General features: G+C 35.7%; 1 protein-coding gene across 1 annotated transcript in view; it reads right to left on the bottom strand.

Annotated features, from left to right (window-relative positions):
* DNAJC15 (DnaJ heat shock protein family (Hsp40) member C15) overlaps positions 1 to 19,666 on the bottom strand; it is an 85,402-nt gene that overhangs the window by 33,084 nt on the left and 32,652 nt on the right. Inside the window, exons 4-5 of the mRNA XM_032314876.1 lie at positions 12,244 to 12,320; positions 2,379 to 2,449 (exon numbers count right to left, since the gene is read on the bottom strand). Coding sequence (XP_032170767.1) covers positions 2,379 to 2,449; positions 12,244 to 12,320 — 148 coding nt within the window. The remainder of the gene's footprint in view (positions 1 to 2,378; positions 2,450 to 12,243; positions 12,321 to 19,666) is intronic.

The raw sequence follows: 19,666 nt of genomic DNA, 5'->3' as shown, positions 1-19,666 counted from the left end.
TTTTACCAAAACACATGTGAATGCTCATTTAAAACTAGTTACAAAAAATTTATTTTCAGCCATCCCCACACCCAATTTTCTCATGTCACCTTCTTTGCAAAAACTGATAATGAAATGTGTGATAAATTATAGTTGATCACACATCTGAAGTTCTAACTTTGTTTTACTAGCTGGCAGCAAAACCAGAAGAAAACTGACTTGGGGATGAAGTGGGGGTACATTCATGAATTTCAGAAGCATGGAGTAGAGGATTTAAGTTTTTGAAACTACCTATATAATACTCGGTCAGTGCTGACCTGGCCAAAGCAAATACGATAAGGAATTAGGAAAAAGAGTAGACTAAATTAAAAGTTGCCTATTCTCATATTTCCCCAAATACTTCTAGCTTTCTCTATCCAAGGATAATGAGACATTCTTGCTTAAAATCTGATAACTTCTCATTGAAAAGAAAAGAAAACAAAACAAACCACCTTCCTTCTCAAGAGGCCATTTTCAGGATTTATGCATTATCATCTCCCAACTCCATCATCCATGAATACCTTCCCTCCAGTAATGCCAATATTCCTTAAATTTATCCTACTTTTTACTAGAGTAAGAGTTCTTAACTGTGAGCTTATGTGTGGGTGTTGGGAATCTATGAGCTCTGAAACTCCAAATGTTTTTAAAATTGTGGGTGAATGACCAATTATATGAACAAAATGTCCAGTTGTTAATACATTCCTAGAGGGTACAATAATCCAAAATGATTAAAAGCATCTTTCTGGAGTAAAAAATGTGATCTGAATAGAAATACAGGATACAGGTTCTTCATTAATTGAATAGGCATATAAAGATACTATATTACTTAACAAAAAGGACTTTAAAAATAAATCTCTTCATTTTGTATAAGATAAAATTAACATTTGGAGAGGTTAAGGGAGTATTCACGGTCATACTGGTAGTTAGAAGGCAGAAGCCAGAGAAAAACATCAGCCTCTGGCTTCCAGGTTCATTCCCTTACATCCTGCTACCTATACAGGGCCAGAACGGGTAACAATAAGCATACTACAGACAATCAATCCCACTTCTGATAAATATATAACCTCAGAGTAAATCAAGTAATTCTGTAAATACTACTGGCTCACAGGACACACATTTTCTTTCTTTACTAAAGGTATCTAAAAATACAATTTCTCTTAGATACATTTTAGAACTTGCTTCCTTCCCAGTAGGCACAATCAACAACTTGTCAATCATCTGAAAGACATGAGTGCCTGATACTACTGCAATCAATCAGAGAAGGGCATACACTTGACCTGGAAAGGACAAAGGATGTTTAGTAGGAGACAGAGGGCTTCAAGCAGGCACTTTAAACACATTTCTTTCTGAGTCAATCACTCTGAAAGCCCACAATGCGAAGTAAATTAGTTGAGTGGATCGTTGAGTAACTGTTGAGGCTATTTAGAAATTTTAAGCAAAATCTCTTTTCAAAGTTTAATCTCTTGTTTATTCATACTAAAGAACAGCAAATAAAAAGCCAAAGATGATGTTTAGTGAAAAGAATTTTTATAGTACATAATTAAGTGAGAAGACTGAAAAAGAATGTCCTACTTTGGTGTCAGTTATGATGTGCAAAAATCTAAAATTTGTTTTTAATTTTTTTCAAAATATTAGAAAACTGAAAGTCTGTAAATAAGAATCCAAAACCCTTTACTCTCTTCCCCTTACCACACCCTTGACTTCTGAAATACAGTGCAACTTTCTACCATCTGTTATTTTAGAGAAGAAACAGTAATGAACATATGGGCTTTCTCTCTCAAGCAGCTGTAGTGTAGTTAAAGTTATAATAATTGTCTTTCTGTAAGATAAATTTACATTAAAAACCTGGCCAGTTAAAAACAAATGGCTCAGCCTCAGAGCCTTCCAGAATAAAATTAAGAAATTTAGAATTATCTATGACATAGTACAGAGATTTAGAAGATATCCTCTAAATCTTATGCTTTTATGTTTAAGGTTAAACAAACATAATTTACGATGCCCATATCAGTTTACACAAGAGTTCACAACTCATGTTTTCTCTTTCCCAGTCAAAATGCTAGGAGCCTCATACAGAGGCTAGGTACACATAAATAAAAATCAGTAACTAAGTTCTTGAAAGCACTAATATGAATCCACCATTTCTGTGGGCAACTTAACTTCAATCCAAAAGCTTATTTATTTATAAGAAAATCACAGTACATGTGGCATATAAACTTCCATTTCAACTATATACATATATACATATATTTTTATATATATATATCACTTATATGTATCACTTAAAATGAGTTTAAGTAAACTGAAAGGAATTCAGAACAGATTCAGATGCACATTTTATGAATAATAGGAATTTTACTTACCTTTATCTGGGTGATTCAAAATCATAATTCTCCTATGAGCTGTTCTAATCTTGGCCTTGCCAGCAGATGGGCTGTAAAAAGAAATTAAAGTGCTTATAATAAATAGTGTCAAATGCAGATTATAAATTAACAGTTTATATGGGTTTCAAGGAATTAAAAACTAATGAGAATTTCACCATCTTGTGGATAAATATGAAATTACAGCTTGTCACTTAAGTCTACTAACCATCAAAATAAACTGTTGATTGATGCATATATTTTTCTTCCTTTGTAATGTCAGTCTCTTTTTTCAATCAGTTTAAAAAATAAAACACAATGGGGTGCCTGGGTGGGGCAGTTGGTTAAATAACCCACTCTTGATTTCGGCTCAGGTTGTGATCCCAGGATCATGAGATCCAGCCCCGAGTTGGTCTCTAGGCTTTGTGTGGAATCTGCTTAAGATTCTCTCTCCCTCTCTCTCTCTAAAATAAATAAATAAAACAGCATACAAGGTAGGAGGGGCATTTTCTCTAGACCAGACTGAGTTTGAAAACATATGCCTCAAGTTACCTGGGGGAAGGCAGCTTAAAAAGTGTTACAGACAGGTATCCAGACTCCAGAGATACTAGACAGCCAGATTTCATTTGCATTGCTACTTAGGATGGGCTAAACTTGGTCAAATTCTTAACCTCTCTGTACTCCCATCTCCTCATTATAAAACACGGCTAGGAACAACATATTCCTCATAGAGAGACTGTAGGGATTAAATTAATTAAAACCTTCAAAGTGCTAGAACAGTGCCTGGAATGTAGCAAGGGTTCCAAAACAGTTAGTTTTTATTAATTATTATATTTCAACAAAGCATCTCAAAACTCTTCATGACTCGTAGTTTATTTAACTTGTAAGAAATGTATGGGAGAAGCCCTTGCTAGAGACAAAAATTGAGAAAGTTAAATCAACTTAAAATTATTTCAATAAAAACTAATTTATCCAGTATTGGAAATGTTTCTCACTAGTACATTTTCCAGGCAAGGAAACAAAATTAACACTTACCAACAACAGAATTCTGGTATTGCTAATTAATAGCTATATTATTTTATCTAAGTTACTCTTTTGGGCCTCAAAATGGGATAATAGCAGCTGACGTAAAGTATGGAGTGGTTGTTGCAAACCTCAAAGTAATTTAATTTGTATGGATGAACCACATTGTACTGGCTATAAAAGCAGATTCTTTAAGAGATCGTCAGACACAGGTTCAACATCCTGATTCCACCATTCATTAGCTGCAAAACTCTGTCCTGTTCACTTAAACTCAGAGCGAAAATTCTCTCATAAGTAAAATGAACATTCTAAACTACCTCCCAGGATTATTTTAAGAATAAATTAGATAATGCAAGTAAGAAGATTAGCATAACATAGCAGAGAGTTAGCATTGAAAGTGTTCAAAAATAACTAGTCTTTAGTTATTATCATAAAGATAAAGCATGTTTATGAAAATATTTTACATATGTCACACTTCTAGAAATATAGTATAAATCACCTAATGTTTCTTGAATGACTCAATAGTATTAATATGAGTATAAATTAAGAGCAAAGAAATCCTTAAGGTCTGAAGAGATTTGTCACCCTTAAAGAGTCCTCCAATGCCTTCCATTTAAGTTCCTCTGTCTGTTTTTTAGCACTGCCCCCCTTGCTATCAGCTGTGAACCCTTGATTCTGCCATTGTTCCAGTCTAGCTATTCCTTGACAGTTAATTACACTTCTAATCTTTTAAGATGAAATAACAGATCACCAAGCATGTTAAAACACACTATCAATTGCTGAATATGCATATAAAATATTTTTCTATGAGTAAAAAAAAGTCTTGAGTCAAAGACAAAATCAAAAGAGAAAAAACATCCTGAGACAAATGGAAATGAAACTGGAAATATAATAACAAATTTATGGGATGCAGCAAAAGGAGTTCTAAGATGAAAGTTTATAGTAAGTTTATAGTTATAAATGCCTACATTAAGGAAAAAGAAAGAACTCAAATAAACAACTTCATGCCTCAGGGAAGTAGAAAAAAGAAGGCTAAACTAAAACAAAGTTAGCTGAAGGAAGGAAATAACAAAGATCCAGAGTAAAATAAATGAAACAGAGACTAAAAAGACAATAAAAGATTATCTTTTATTATATTAATGAAACTAAGAGCTGTGTTTTTTTTAAAAAGATAAACAAAACAGACAAACCATTAGCTGGACTCACAAGAAAAAAGCAGAGAGGACTCAAATACAATCAGAAATTAAAGAAATAAGACTTTACAAAGATACCACAGAAATACAAAGGATCATAAGAGACTACTATCAACAGTTATACACTGACAAAATGGACATCGTAGAAGAAATAGATAAATTCTACAAACATAAACTACCAAGACTGAATGGAAGAAAGAAAATCTGGAAAGACCAATTATTAACAGTGAGATTGAATCACTAATCAAAAACCTCCCAACAAAGAAAAAAGCCCAGGACTGACAGCTTCACTGAAATATACCAAACATCTAAAGAATACCAATTCTTCTTAAACTTTTCCCAAAAATAGAAGAGGAAATGCTTCCAAACTCATTTTATGAGGCAAGCATTATCCTGATACCACATGTAGACAGGACACTAGAAGAAAATTACAAGCCAATTTCCCTGATGAACATAAATACCGAAGTCTTCAGCAAAATATTAGCAAGTCAAATTCAACAAAACATTCAAGGATCATATATCATGAACAAGTAGGATTTATTCCAGGGATGAAAGGATTGTACAACATTCACAAATCAGTCAATGTGAAACACCATAAATGTGAAACAAAATGAAGGATAAAAATCATATGACATTTCCAAAGATGTAGAAAAAACATCTGATAATATTCTATACCCATTCATGACAAAAAATCTCAACAAATTCAGTATAGAGGGAACATACTTCAAGATGATAAAGGCCATATGACAAATGCATAGCAAATATCATACTCAGTGGTGAAAGCTCAGAGTTTTTCTTCTTAAATCAGATACAGCACAAGGTTGTATGCTCTCACCACTTTTTTCCAACATAGTACTGGCAGTCATGGCCAGAGCAATTTGGCAAGAAGAAGAAATGAAGGGCATCCAAATCAGAAACAAAGAAGGAAAAGTGCATATGATATGATTATTACATAAAGAAAACCCTAAAACTGTTAGAACTAATCAACAAATTTGGTAACATTGGAGGATACAAAATCAATATACAAAAATCTGTTGCCCCTCTATACACTAATAAACTATCAGAAAGAGAAAGAAAACATTCCATTTACAACTGCATTAAAAAAAAAGAATAAGGGCGCCTGGGTGGCTCAGTGGGTTAAGCCGCTGCCTTCGGCTCAGGTCATGATCTCAGGGTGCTGGGATCGAGTCCCGCATTGGGCTCTCTGCTCAGCAGGGAGCCTGCTTCCCTTCCTCTCTCTCTGCCTGTCTCTCTGCCTACTTGTGATCTCTCTCTGTCAAATAAATAAATAAAATCTTTAAAAAAAAAAAAAAGAATAAAATACCTAGAAATAAATTGGACTAGGAAGTTCAAGACCTATACACTGAAAACTGTAGGACATTGATGAAAGAAATTAAAAACACCAATAAATAGAAGGATATCCCACATTAATGGATTGGAAGAATTTATTTTGTTAAAATGCCCATACTATTCAAAGCTATCTACAGATACAATGAAATCTCTATCAAAATTCCAAAGGCATTTTTCAAAAAAATGGAACAATCCTAAAATTTATATGGAACCACAAAGACTCCAAATAGCCAAAGCAATCTTGGGAAAGGACAAAGCATCATACTTCTTAAATTCAAATTATATTACAAAGCTAAAATATAATCAAAATAGCATGGTATTAGATTAAAAAAAACAGATACATACATCAATGGAACAGAAGAGAGAACCCAGAAATAAATCCATGCATATATGGTCAATTAACATATAACAAAGGAGACAAAAACATCAAACAAATAAAAGACAGTCTCCTCAATAAATGGTACTGGGAAATCGGGACCGCCACATGCAAAGGAATGAAACTGGACCCTTCTCTTACACCACACACGAAAATCAATTCAAGATGGATTAAAGCCTTGAATTCTGGAAAACAGCATGGAGGTTCCTCAAAATGTTGAAAATAGAACTGCCCTATGACCCAGCAATTGCACTACTGGGTATATACCCTAAAGATACAAACGTAGTGATCCAAAGGGGCACGTTCACCCGAATGTTTATAGCAGCAATGTCCACAATAGCCAAACTATGGAAAGAACCTAGATGTCCATCAACAGATGAATGGATCAAGAAGATGTGGTATATATACACAATGGAATACTATGCAGCCATCAAAAGAAATGAAATCTTGCCTTTTACGACAACATGGATGGAACTAGAGCGTATCATGCTTAGCGAAATAAGTCAAGCAGAGAAAGAGAACTATCATATGATCTCCCTGATATGAGGAACTGGTGATGCAACATGGGGGCTTAAGTGGGTAGGAGAAGAATCAATGAAACAAGATGGGATTGGGAGGGAGACAAACCATAAGTGACTCTTAATCTCACAAAACAAACTGAGGGTTGCTGGGGGGAAGGGGGGTGGGGTTATGGACATTGGGGAGGGTATGTGCTTTGGTGAGTGCTGATTCACAGACCTGTACGCCTGGGGATAAAAATGCATGTTTATAAAAAATTAAAAATTTAAAAAAAAAAAAAAAGCCTTGATAAAGACCTGAAACCATAAAACTCCTAGAAGAAAATACAGGGGGTAAGCTCCTTGACATCAGTCTTTGCAGTAATTTTTTAAATTTGAAACCAAAAGCAAAGGCAAACAAAATTAAACAGCTGGGACTACATCAAACTTTAAAAAATTTCTACACAGCAAGGAAAACTATAAAAAAAATAAAAAATATTAACCTATGAAATAAGGAGAAGATATCTGCAAATCATGTATCTGATAAGAGGTTATTGCCAAAATAAGAACTCATACAATTCAATAGTACAGTATAGCTAGATACATAGATAAGTAGATCTGATTTCCAAATGAGTGGAGGATCTGACTAGACATTTTTTTTTTTTAAAGATTTTATTTATTTATTTGACAGACAGAGATCACAAGCAGGCAGAGAATCAGGCAGAGAGAGACAGAGGAGGAAGCAGGCTCTCCACAGAGCAGAGAGGCTGATGCGGGGCTCGATCCCAGAATCCCGGGATCATGACCTGAGCCGAAGGCAGAGGCTTTAACCCACTGAGCCACCCAGGCGCCCCCTGACTAGACATTTTTACAAAAACAGAAAATGTCAAACAGGTACATGAGGTGATCAGCATCACTAATCATCACGGAGATGCAAATCAAAGCCACAATGATACAACATCGCAGCTTATAGAATGAATGCCATCAAAAAGATGAGATAAATAAGTGTTAGAAAGATGCAAAGGGAACCTTCGCACACTGTTCATGGAAACGTAAACTGGTACAGCTACTATAGAACAGTATGGAGGTTCTGAAAAAATTAAAAATAGAACTACCTTATGACCCGGCAATTCCACTTCTAGGTATGTGTCTGAAGGAAATAAAATCACTGTCTCCAAGAGATATCTGCACCCTCATGATCCCTGCAGCATTATTTACAATACCCAAGACATGGAAACAATCTGTGTCCATCAACTAAAAAAGAAGAAAATCTTGCTATTTGTTGACAACATGAACGGGCCTTGAGAGCATTACGCTAAGTGAAATAAGTCAGGGAGAGAGAGAAAGACAAATGCTGTATGATCTCATATATATGGGAAATCTGAAAAAGCAAAACACAGAAACAGAGAACAGACTGGGGGTTGCCAGAGGCAAGAGTAGGACGGCAGGGGAAATAGGTGAAGGTAGTCAAAAGGTCCAACTTACGGTTATGACTGAGTCCTGGGGATGGAATGCACAGCATAGTGACTACAGTTAACAATGCTGTACTTCATGTTTGAAAGTTGCTGAAAGAGTAGATCTTAAAAGTTCTCATCATAAGAAAAAACAAATCTTTAACACTGTGAGGTGAAGGATGTTAACCAAAGTTTTTGTAGCAATCATTTTGCAATCTGTACATATTATACATATATCAAATCACTATGTAATTCATCTTAAATATACAACGTTAGAGGCATCTGGGTGGCTCAATGGGTTAAAGCCTCTGCCTTCGGCTTGGGTCATGATCCCAGGGTCCGGGGATCGAGCCCCACATCGGGCTCTCTGCTCAGCAGGGAGCCTGCTTCCCCCTCTTTCTCTGCCTGCCTCTCTGCCTACTTGTGATCTCTGTCTGTCAAATAAATAAATAAAATCTTTAAAAATAAATATATACAATGTTATACGTAAATTATATCTCAATAAAATGAAAGGAAAATTTTAAATTAAAAAACATTTTTGAATAATAAAAAAGTTTAGTTAGTTCAAAAAAAATAATAAAGCCTTTTTCTGTAAGGAAATACTAGTAGGGTATTCCTTTTGGCTATTTATGAAAGTCCTCTGGGGAACCATTTCAAACTTACTTTTTTGGTTTGCAGATACTTCCCAGATAACCAATCAAGACACTGTCTGATTCTAAAGGCTACTAAGTTTGAAAAAGAAGTCACTAAACACTACACCAGGGCTATGAAGACTTTATTGTTTTACTGCCCACTAAGAAATAAAAAATACATTATTTTTTAAAATTCTAGTATATTTAGTTTCTTATAGTAAATATACATTTATCATTCTCTTTTGTGGTGCTCTGTAGTATTGCTTTCCTTTATTAGTTATGTTTTCTAGCTGTCTGTAGACATTTGATATGTCTCCTTAGGTAGACACTAAACTAAAGAGCAGAAATTATGTGGGATCGAGCCCCACATCAGGCTCCCTGCTCAGCGGGAAGGCTGTCCCATTCCCCTTCTTGTGTTCCCTCTCTTGCTGTCTCTCTCTCTCTCTGTCAAATAAAATCTTAAAAAAAAGTAGTATCTAGTATTGAATACGCAATAGGGCTTAATGCATTTTATGCACCCTCCAAAAGAAAATGGCTATTAAAAAGGCAAACTCCTTCAAAGAATAATGGCTCTATATTAGTAAACACTAACACTCAAAGACATTACTGTATTACAGAAAATGTTAAAGTAGAAAAAGAGGAGCTTTAAAAAACATTTCTTAAAGTGGACTACATAATTAAGTTGTAAGTCCAGTAAAATCCAAATCTGCATTCTGTGTGTTTTGGTGGGGGGCGGTTTACATGGTAGGTTGTATCTTATTCTGGATGTTAAACTTTAATTTAGCATATGGGACAACATTTGAATATTATCCTTGATAATTACACCTGATAGATTATCCTTGATAATCACTTACATTGCTTATAAAGCAGTACACGAGGTTTTGTACATGAAAGTCCATAAAGCTTTATGTACTATGAGGTCTGTCAACCACTGAACTAGATAGATTAGAGGAAGTAAGAAATGCAAGAGAATGGAGCCATGGCAATGTATTCATATTTTAAAGAATTTTCTCAAAATACAATACTACCTGATTGAAAGGGCTAGAAGAAAGCAAATAAGGCTTACCTTTCTATTTAATGTGTTAAGTAAGGGTAAACATTTAGCTTCTGCATTGGTGATATATTGATGGGAAGAAAGAGGAACCAACATATATTTTGCACCTGTTGTTTGGTAGGTACTTTTATAAAAAGGTATCCTCCTATCATTTTATGTTATTTCAGCAAGGCTAAATCGTATTAATTCTATCAAAACTGAAGAAACTGGGGTGCCTGGGTGGCTCAGTGGGTTAAGCTGCTGCCTTTGGCTCAGGTCATGATCTCAGGGTCCTGGGATCGAGTCCCGCATCGGGCTCTCTGCTCAGCAGGGAGCCTGCTTCCTCCTCTCTCTCTGCCTGCCTCTCTACTTGTGATCTCTCTCTGTCAAATAAATAAATAAATAATCTTTAAAAAAAAAAAAAACAACTGAAGAAACTGAAGGGCAGAAGAGCTAAAAATAACTTGACGAGGCTCATACAATGCGGTGCTTCAGTGACAGAACCAGGAGAAGGATCTGTTTGGTTCAGTTGGTATTTGTTGAGTAGTTACTAAGTGCCATGTTTATATTAAGAATGTTATGTATTGGGGCACCTGGGTGGTTTAGTCATTAAGTGTCTGCCTTTGGCTCAGGTCATGATCCTGGGGTCCTGGGATCGAGCCCCACATCAGGCTCTCTGCTTGGCAGGGGGCCTGCTTTCCCTCTCCCATTCCCCCTGCTTGTGTTCCTACTCTCTCTCTCTTTCTCTCTCTGTCAAATAAATAAATAAAATCTTTCAAAGAATGCATGTATTATATATGTACTAATCCTCACAACAATTCTAGGCAATAGAAACTGATATTATCTCTATTTTACAAATAATGACATTGAGGTCACATAGCTAGTAAATGGTAAAACCAGTATTCATACTCATACTCACCTGTTATTAGAGTATATACTCTTAATCTTAATCAGCAAATTATCCTTGTAAAATATTCTATAGCTTCTAGTTCAACAGGATAAACCTTTATAACCATAAATCTTAAGTCCTAATTATCTGTTTCAACAGAACTGGCTTGGATGATATTAACTAATATTCTCAAAAACCTTTATGTTCAGTTTTAAAGTAAGTTTCATATTCACATTTCAAGACTATGAATGGAATGGTATGGGGGTCCAATAAAAGTTCAGGAAAAATAAAAATGCCATCCTGAATAATAGTAAAGCAAATAATAATCAGCAATATAGCCAACTTCCTAATTTGGTTTCCCCTACCTAAAACCTATTCCCAGTGAGATAATTCATCTCTTATTTAATAAAGCACCAAGCTGAAAGAGCTGTTTCCGTAACTTTCCACCCCTTTGGCTTTCTTGCTAAGTCAAAAGAAATAATTAAATGTTTTGGTCTTAAAAACATGCTGATCTACAAGAGATTTAAAAGACTATCTCAACATAGGGCTTTATGACCTATTTTGCTTGTTTGATTAAATTATCAGAAGATCTGCTATAGATGACATACTATAACCAACCCCCACAAAAATTTAAGTGAGTTCTAAAGGATCATAAGGTAAACAAATGAATATTAGCAACTGGCAAATCTATAGCAGGGACATCACTTAACACTAAAAGTTAAGAAAATATCACAGAGCAATCACACAACATTAACTTTCTCCTACACTGTCCAAAGTCACACAATAAACAGATTACTAAGGTGAAACAATTATAATAAAATATACTATATGTCAAATTATGGAAAAAGAATTGTGAGACAGATCCCATATTATAACAGAAAAATGATAGATATCAAATTATGAAACTAAAAAATCCAAAAAAAATTCAGTGTCACAATAAGGGATATTTTGATAATTGCTGTGAAATTAGTATTCAGAGTTCCTTGTTAATAAAGACATATCATGGGGCTCCTGGGTGGCTCAGTGAGTTGAGCCTCTGCCTTAGGCTCAGGTCATGGTCTCGGGATCCTGGGATCGAGCCCTGCGTCAGGCTCTCTGCTCCAGGAGGAGCCTGTTTTCCACCACCCCTTCCACACCTGCCTCTCTGCCAACTTGTAATCTCTCTGTCAAATAAAATAAAAAATAAAAAACACTTCAAAAATAAATAAATAAATAAAGACATATTACATCATGCCTGATATTTTTAGCAGAGTAGGATATATTTTTAGATTTGAGGTTTTAAAATGTAAAATTTTTGTATTTTCTCCTCTGCCTCTTATTCATAACTTAAAATATAAGGATAACTTTACTGTAATGTTTTCTCATTTTTTTCAAAACAAGCTTGGCCACAGAACAAAATAATACTTACGCAGCACACCTACCTTATACCCAAAATAAGACTAGCTTCTCGCCTACTCATTTTCTGTTCAAATCCTCCTTTATAGTAGGATGAAAGGCTCTGTACAGGAAAGAAAGAGCATGAAATAATTAGTTCCATGTATGAGGTGGCATGACCTCATCCCATCACAGCTGCAGTAAGAGTAATGCATTTTACCAGAAGTCAACTTGAATCTGTGGAGGGAGGAGAACTCAACAATGAGCCTTTACAAGAAACTATGACCAAAATGAACTTAAAAAAATTAACAAATTTTTCACTTTCAAATACATTAATTTTTCTACACTAAGATATAACAGAATTAAAATAAATCAGTAGAAGCAAAAGGCTTGAACTTTTCCTAAGCTCTGCAGCAATTTTCTCTTTGGATAACCTTGCTAAGTCACTAATGTTGATAGGACACACATCTTTTTCACCTCCTGGACTAAAGAAGGAAAAAAAGGAACTGACCAAGTGGGGTGGACATCAGGAGAGCAGACAGACAGGCCAAGGGAGACCAGCAAAGGACTGCAAGGTCACTGAAAGGTGGCTAGAAAGGCATGAGCAAGAAAGATAGCAGAATCAGAGAGGCAACTGGGCCCGAATGGTGGAGCAAGGCTGTAAGCAACAGAAATAATTTAGGAGTTTTTTCTCAGAGCACTGAGTAATGTCATCTGACTATATTTTGAAAGATTACTCTAAACGTTATGTGGGAAATAGAAAGAAAGGTGCAAGAGGCAAGCAGGAGACCAGCCAAGAGGACACAACAATAATCTAGTCAAGAGATGATAGTGGTTTGCGCGAACATGGTAAGAGCAGAGCTAGTTTAAAAGTGATCTGATTCTAGATGTATACTGAAAGCAACCCTAACGTTTTCTTGGTAGATTATAAATAAAGGATACAAGAAAGAGAAGGATTGACAATGATGTACTAAACACACTATACACTGTGCAGCTTCCCCTTTAGAAGTGAAGGACTTAATACTTTGGGTGCTGGGGCTATCACTGGCAGACAGCAGTCAGCTGTCAGACTTTTTAGGAATTGCCTTGGCTGAAGAAAGTCAAGTCCAGGTCCCTTTTCCAGAGCCTATGTAATGACTTGTTGATATGGGGGTATAAACATTGTAGTTCTCTAGAGCTCAGTCCTTCGACTTCATATCTATACTTCACTGACCAGGTGATCTCGTTTAGTCTTATGGCTCCTTGCCCCAATCTGGGACAACCACAATGAGCCAGAGGAGCTTCAGAGCTTGGTATTAGGTTGACTGAGGCCTTTGTTATGACCGTATTGCAGCCTAAATTGTCCCTCTGCCTTTCTCCCCTCTCTTCCCTTCTGGAGTTGCAGATCCTAAGAGCACTTCCTAATGAACTACTGTTGCAGGATTTCCATTCCTTTAGTGCCCACAGTTCTTGGTCACGCTGCTTCAAAGAATGAAGAGGTAGACCAGACGAAGAGCGGTGGGCAGCAAGGGGAACTTTATTGAGCGGTAGTACAGAGCTCCCAGAGAGGGAGGGGACCCAAGAGAGTTGCCGTTTTGACATTTAAATCCAGGAATTCTTATGAGATCTTCTGCAGAACTATCTGAAGCTTCCTGAGTGTGGGCCCCCTGTGGAATGGCTGCTAAGGCATGACACTGGATGAGATCACCTATGGAGTGAGAGAAGAGAAAAAAGTCCAAAGACCAAGCCCTAGAGATTCCAAGTTTGAGGGGCAGAGAAATGGAGCTAAGTCAGTAAGCAGACTGAGGAGGCCTAGCAGTGCAGACACCAAAAGTAAGGGAGGGAAAAACAGTTTCAAACACTTCTGATAGGTTACATCAGAATTGAGCTGACACCTGGCTGTTGGATTTATCAAAGAGGTCAAACTCTTTGACAAGAGCTGCAGGGAGTGGGAGTGAGAGTCTGATTAGGGTGGATTTAAGAGAGAACAGGACGGAAGGAATGGGAGACAGTAGTAAAGACAATGCTTTAAGAGTTCTTAACAAAGAAACAGGATGCATGAACTCAACTTTTAGAAGGAAAAAAATGCATCAGTGATTGTACTGCATACATGTTTTTAAAACATGAACCTCTATTTTTCTAAGGAAAAATAAGTAAGTGTATGTTTACATAAAACAACATCAGAAAGTATATACACTAAAATGTTATTTTTGGTTGGTGACATCATGAATAATTTTTTTTCTTATGTTTATTTTTACTTTCTAAATTTTCAAAAATGAACACAGGCTACCTGTATAATTTTTTAAAAAGGAGAACTAAATAAAAGACCAAGGAAATTAGTAGAACTTAAAAAATGAGCCAGATCTGGTCATTTATATAAGCTGTTGTCTTCGAACAGCTTGTGATAAATTTCTACTTGGTAAGAATTCGCTGGCAATTAATTCACGTAACAAGCACTTCAGCACCTAGTAAAGCCAGGAACATTTCAAATGAGACAGGTCAAGTTTAGTTCTTCATCGCAAAGATGCTAATCTATCAATGTACCAGTGCTGGGAGGAATATGACATACTATTTCAAGTTTCAAGTAATTTGTAATCTAGAAAGAAAACTAAAAACAATACCCTTCTCCAAACTGTGACAGGAGGAAGAGAATCAAATTATTTAAGTACACATAGTAACCTGGACAAATTATAAACATGCACACACATACACTTCCACACACACAGAGGGGAATATATAAAGGACTAGGAGATTTAACAGAGAAATAACAGATGATTTTAAGTTTTCTCTCAGCAGACTAAAGTTTTTCCTAGATGTATACTTTCCTCCCCAACATTTCTGTAAGTATTTATTTAGCTTAGGGAGCTTCAAAATTTCAACATAATAAACATGATAAATTGATGTTTCAGGAAGTGTCACTCCCACTAGTCACAATGCTCATTAACCCTAATGGCAGGAATATATCTGAGCAGTTGTTTACTTTCAGTTTTGCCCAGGTGGAAAAGGAGACCCAGAACTTAAAATCCAGCATTTGGATAAGGCTCATACCCTAAAACACAGACCTGCTGAAGAATAAGTGAGCATGTGCATATCTATAAGGAACAACTATAGAACAACTCCATCAAATAGAGTGGATGATTAGAACTTTTGTTGTTGTTGTTGTTATACCTTTCTAATAGAATTTCTAAGAACAAAAGCAGTATGATTCCACTACTTTTATGCTGCTGTCTATTTGAAATATACCCTGAACCTTACAAATTATTATTTTGTATTATTCTATTCACTGAGGATATATATATAAACATACCTCAAAATCATTTTCCATCTAAAATTATCATTAAATACTATAGTGCTATATATTATCAAAGGAAATATGAAATGAATCAAGTTAAACAAAATCTTCATTAGAAAATTTACTCAGCCAAGAGCTAGATATACAAAAACTCTCCAGACAACAAAGAACTATATCATTCCATAATCCTAAGAGAAGAAACACATTTACCATAAACTATAAATTCCTATTATTTACAATAATCTATTTCACTTAGAGAGCCACAGAGGGATGATTTTAATCGTGCTGTTTCCATGAATTTCACTTAACCTTAAGACAAAGGAAGTCAAATTTTTAAAAAATTATATTCAAATACAAGGACATTTTCACAAATAGTAAAGTAAAAAGCCTTAAAAGAAGATGAATGACTTAGTTTTTTTTCCCCCTGGGAAAAAAAATCAGGGTAATTAAACATTAGCTGAGTTAATAACATACTAACATATTAAAAATCAAGCAAAAAAGTACTGGTTCAAAACAGAAGATTGCATAAAAAAACTCTCTTGCTTTCTAAAGTACCTCTGAAATGAGAAGAGAGGGGTTTTGTTTTGTTTTGTTTTTAAGAGAGATGTTTTAAAAAGGAAGTCCATTATAGCCCTAGAAAACAAGAGATGATACAAGTAGCAAACCAAAAACTTTAAAGATAAATACTGAAAGGCTGTAAACAGGTAAGACTTGCACATATGGAAAAATCACTACAGCCTTAAACACCAGAGGAAAGAAGAAAACCCTTTTCAGGAAATTAAAAAGAAAACTATACCTTTAAAATCAACCATACAATAACATCAGGATAATTAATTAAACTACAACAGCAGAAATGACAATTTCTAACCTCAGTAACACAGAGCTTAACGGGCCTACCACCTGTCATTTTGCCCACAGGCTAAGAAAGACAACTGCATGTCCTGGGATATATCTCATTGTGGGGGGTAGGTCCCAAGAGAAGCAAAGTAGAGTACTAGCAGATCACATATCAGAACCCACAAGGCCAGAGAGGGACACAGTTACGCCAATGAATAAGATATACATAGTACTCAATGTCTCCTCAACCTCTCTCTGGAGGTCCCAAGCCTGCCTCTTGGCTCCCTGCTTGGGAAGACACGCTATTGATATATCCCATCTACCTATTCATGGCCCACTATCAACTTTCTCATTCAATAAAATTATTGAAGTGAGTCTACCAAACTGCTGGGGAAGCCCACTTATATTAATCAACTTAGTTCTCACAAACATAAACCCAAAACCAAGGATTACCAGACATTTGAACAAATCCAGTATCATGGGGGAAAAGCAGAACAAAGATGAACAAGTAACAACTGGCTTTTGGAGGAAAGAGATAAATCCAGCAACAAGAATAGGATTTGTCAAAATTTGATTTAGTATCTTATATCCATAAAAGTGTAAGTTGCTATGAAAAAGAAACAAGAAAATTTTCAGATATTAAAATAGTACTGATATAAAAAATTTAGCAGATGGACTAAATAAGAGATTGGTCACTGCTAAAAACCATTATGATGATCTGGAAAATAAGCTGTGGAAATACTGTAGAATGCAAAACAAAAAGATAAGAAGATGGAAAATAGAAAATGTTCAGAGACATAAAGGACATACTTAGAGGTTCAATATGTCTCTAATAAGAGCTCCAGGAACAGAGAAGAGAGACAATGGAAGGAAAAATTATAAAAAAGTCTAAGAGAATCTTCTAAAATAAAAGACAGGCAATTTTCACTTAAGTCTCACTACGAAGACCTGTGAAATTTCAGAACATCAATAATAAAGAGAACCCCCCAAAACTTCCAGAGTTAAAAAAAACAACCAAAAATCACCAAAAAACCCCTAAAAGCATAAAACACAAACAACAAAAGAAAACTAAAACAGGCAGCTTTCAAAGGAGTAAGAATAAGAACATCAGACATTCTGGCTGAGAGCCTTGAGTGTACCAGAAAATGTGGCTAAGAAAGCATGTATATGGCCACTGAGGTTCATTCAATCTGAGCAGAGTTTTTTTGTTATTGTTGTTGTTGTTTTTAAGTAATCTCTACCCCCAATGTGGGGCTCAAACTCAAGATCCAAGATTGAGAGTTGCTGCAAGCTCCACTGACTGAGCCAGCCAGGAGCCCCCTGAGCAGAGATTTCTATACCTCTCATACTGGCTCCATCAGATTCCAAAGCTGATGATTAATGGTGAGAGCAAAAGAAACAAGTTGTTAGCAGAGAACTTAAGACATTTACCATCCATGCATCCCATATGAAAAAAATTACTCCAGGCAGTATTCCAGAAAAATGGAGGGGAAAAGGTATGAAAAAACAAAGATGCAATTTAAGAACAAGATGATGTTAAAGCACAGAGAAAGCAAACTTCACAGAAACTTGAACCTTGAAGGTTTTCTTTTGAGACACAGAGATTTAGTGACCCATGATTAGAATTTGCATTTTTTAGCAACTCTATTTGGTTTCATAATGAATCATACTTACAACATCAAAACACTGTAAACACCGTGTTTTGTGAAGTTTGACAATTTGAAATCATTACTACCAAGAGAAAGTATGTATATATTTCTCAGTTTCCCTAGAACTATTAATATTTAAAGAACTGTTTAAGACACTCTTATCTTCACAGAGGTATAATTATGATGGCAGTGATGATGATAAAGATGTTCTACGAAATATTTTCACTGCAAATTGTAGGAACAGTACTTTGTTGGGCAGGGAGGGGGTGCAGATTTGTATAAGTGTTCCTTACCTCAGGCCCACAAAGGTGAAGGATAAGAAGAATACATCATTTCTCTCTCCTTAAGAAATGCAGGTACCAAGTTCAATATACCCATGACAATTTCTTAAATTATTTCACCTTATCCATGGGCCTTCCCAGAGCAGGGAAAATCTCCTCATTTTCTTGCTCTCTCTTCCTATATGTTAAATGATGTAGTTCTACAAAACTTGTAAATCTTTTATTTACAATATAAATATATCTATTGAAGATCACCTTAACAGAAGAGAAATAATTTCTGAAATTTTCTCCATTCGTTATTTATAAACATATGGGAAAAAAATAAATAACAATCCATTAAAGAACTATGCTACTATTTCCATTCCTGGATTTCAAGCCACCATTATCTATTACCTGCACTATCTCAATACCCTCTTAACTGGACTGATAGCTTTTACTCTGGCTCATTCTTGTCTACACTCCACCGCAGGCAAAGTGATAATCTAAAATGCAAATCACATTGCCTCCATGGTTAAAACCTTCCAAAAGCTTTCCTTCCATTACATTGTAAGTAAAATTTTAGTTTTTATCTATAATCTATGGGGCTTTAAATGATCTAGGCCCTATTCTGCCACTATTATCTTTGCATACTCCTCTGGAGTTATTCTTACAGCAAAGCTCATTTCCACCTCAGGACCTCTGCAGGGTTCTCGCTGCTTGGAAAGATTCAAGTCCCTCATCTGGCCAAGTCCCTCATCTTCTCATAAAGGTCTTCCCTGATCCATCTAACATAGACTCCTCACTGCTGTTATTCTTTAACCTCTTACCCTGCTTTCTTAAAAGCAGTCAACACTTCTACATATCATGCATTTTACTTATTTACTTGTAAATTGCCTGTGTCCACTAAAATGTATGCTCCTAAGGGCAATGTCTTTGTATGGTCCCTGACCATAGCCCACTCCCCACAATAACATCTGGCATGTAGTAGGAGTTAAATGAATATTTACTGAATGAATGCTAAATGCCTATTAATACTGCAGCCAAATAAAATATAAATAGGAAAACAGAAGGAACCCCCCCAAAAAAACATGTTCCCTCTAATCACAGACATGCATTTCTAGGTCTGCAAAATCACTTGCACTTCTTCTGAACCTGAGTTTAATTACTTGTCAGTATGTCATCCTTTCAAAGTGTGGTCATTGTTCATGACTAACTAAGCCTCACAAGCCTGTAATGACTTTGCTAAAACAAGCCATTCATTCTCAGATTGCTGCAAGCCAAGTTGATCTATCCCAAGTTGATCCACTTCTATTGCCCAGAAGTCAATGTTTACGCTGTAACGCTTCAGTGAGTTTTCTTTGCATTATGTCCAGTGGTTACAAACCAGTTCACTACACTGTAGCTTTTCAGGTACCTACTATCACTCATTCTTCACTTATATTCAGCTCAGAGA

This window comes from Mustela erminea, chromosome 15, assembly GCF_009829155.1.
Source record: "Mustela erminea isolate mMusErm1 chromosome 15, mMusErm1.Pri, whole genome shotgun sequence".
In the NCBI taxonomy this organism is placed as follows: Eukaryota; Metazoa; Chordata; class Mammalia; order Carnivora; family Mustelidae; genus Mustela; species Mustela erminea.
This window is presented reverse-complemented; position numbering and strand designations above follow the sequence as displayed.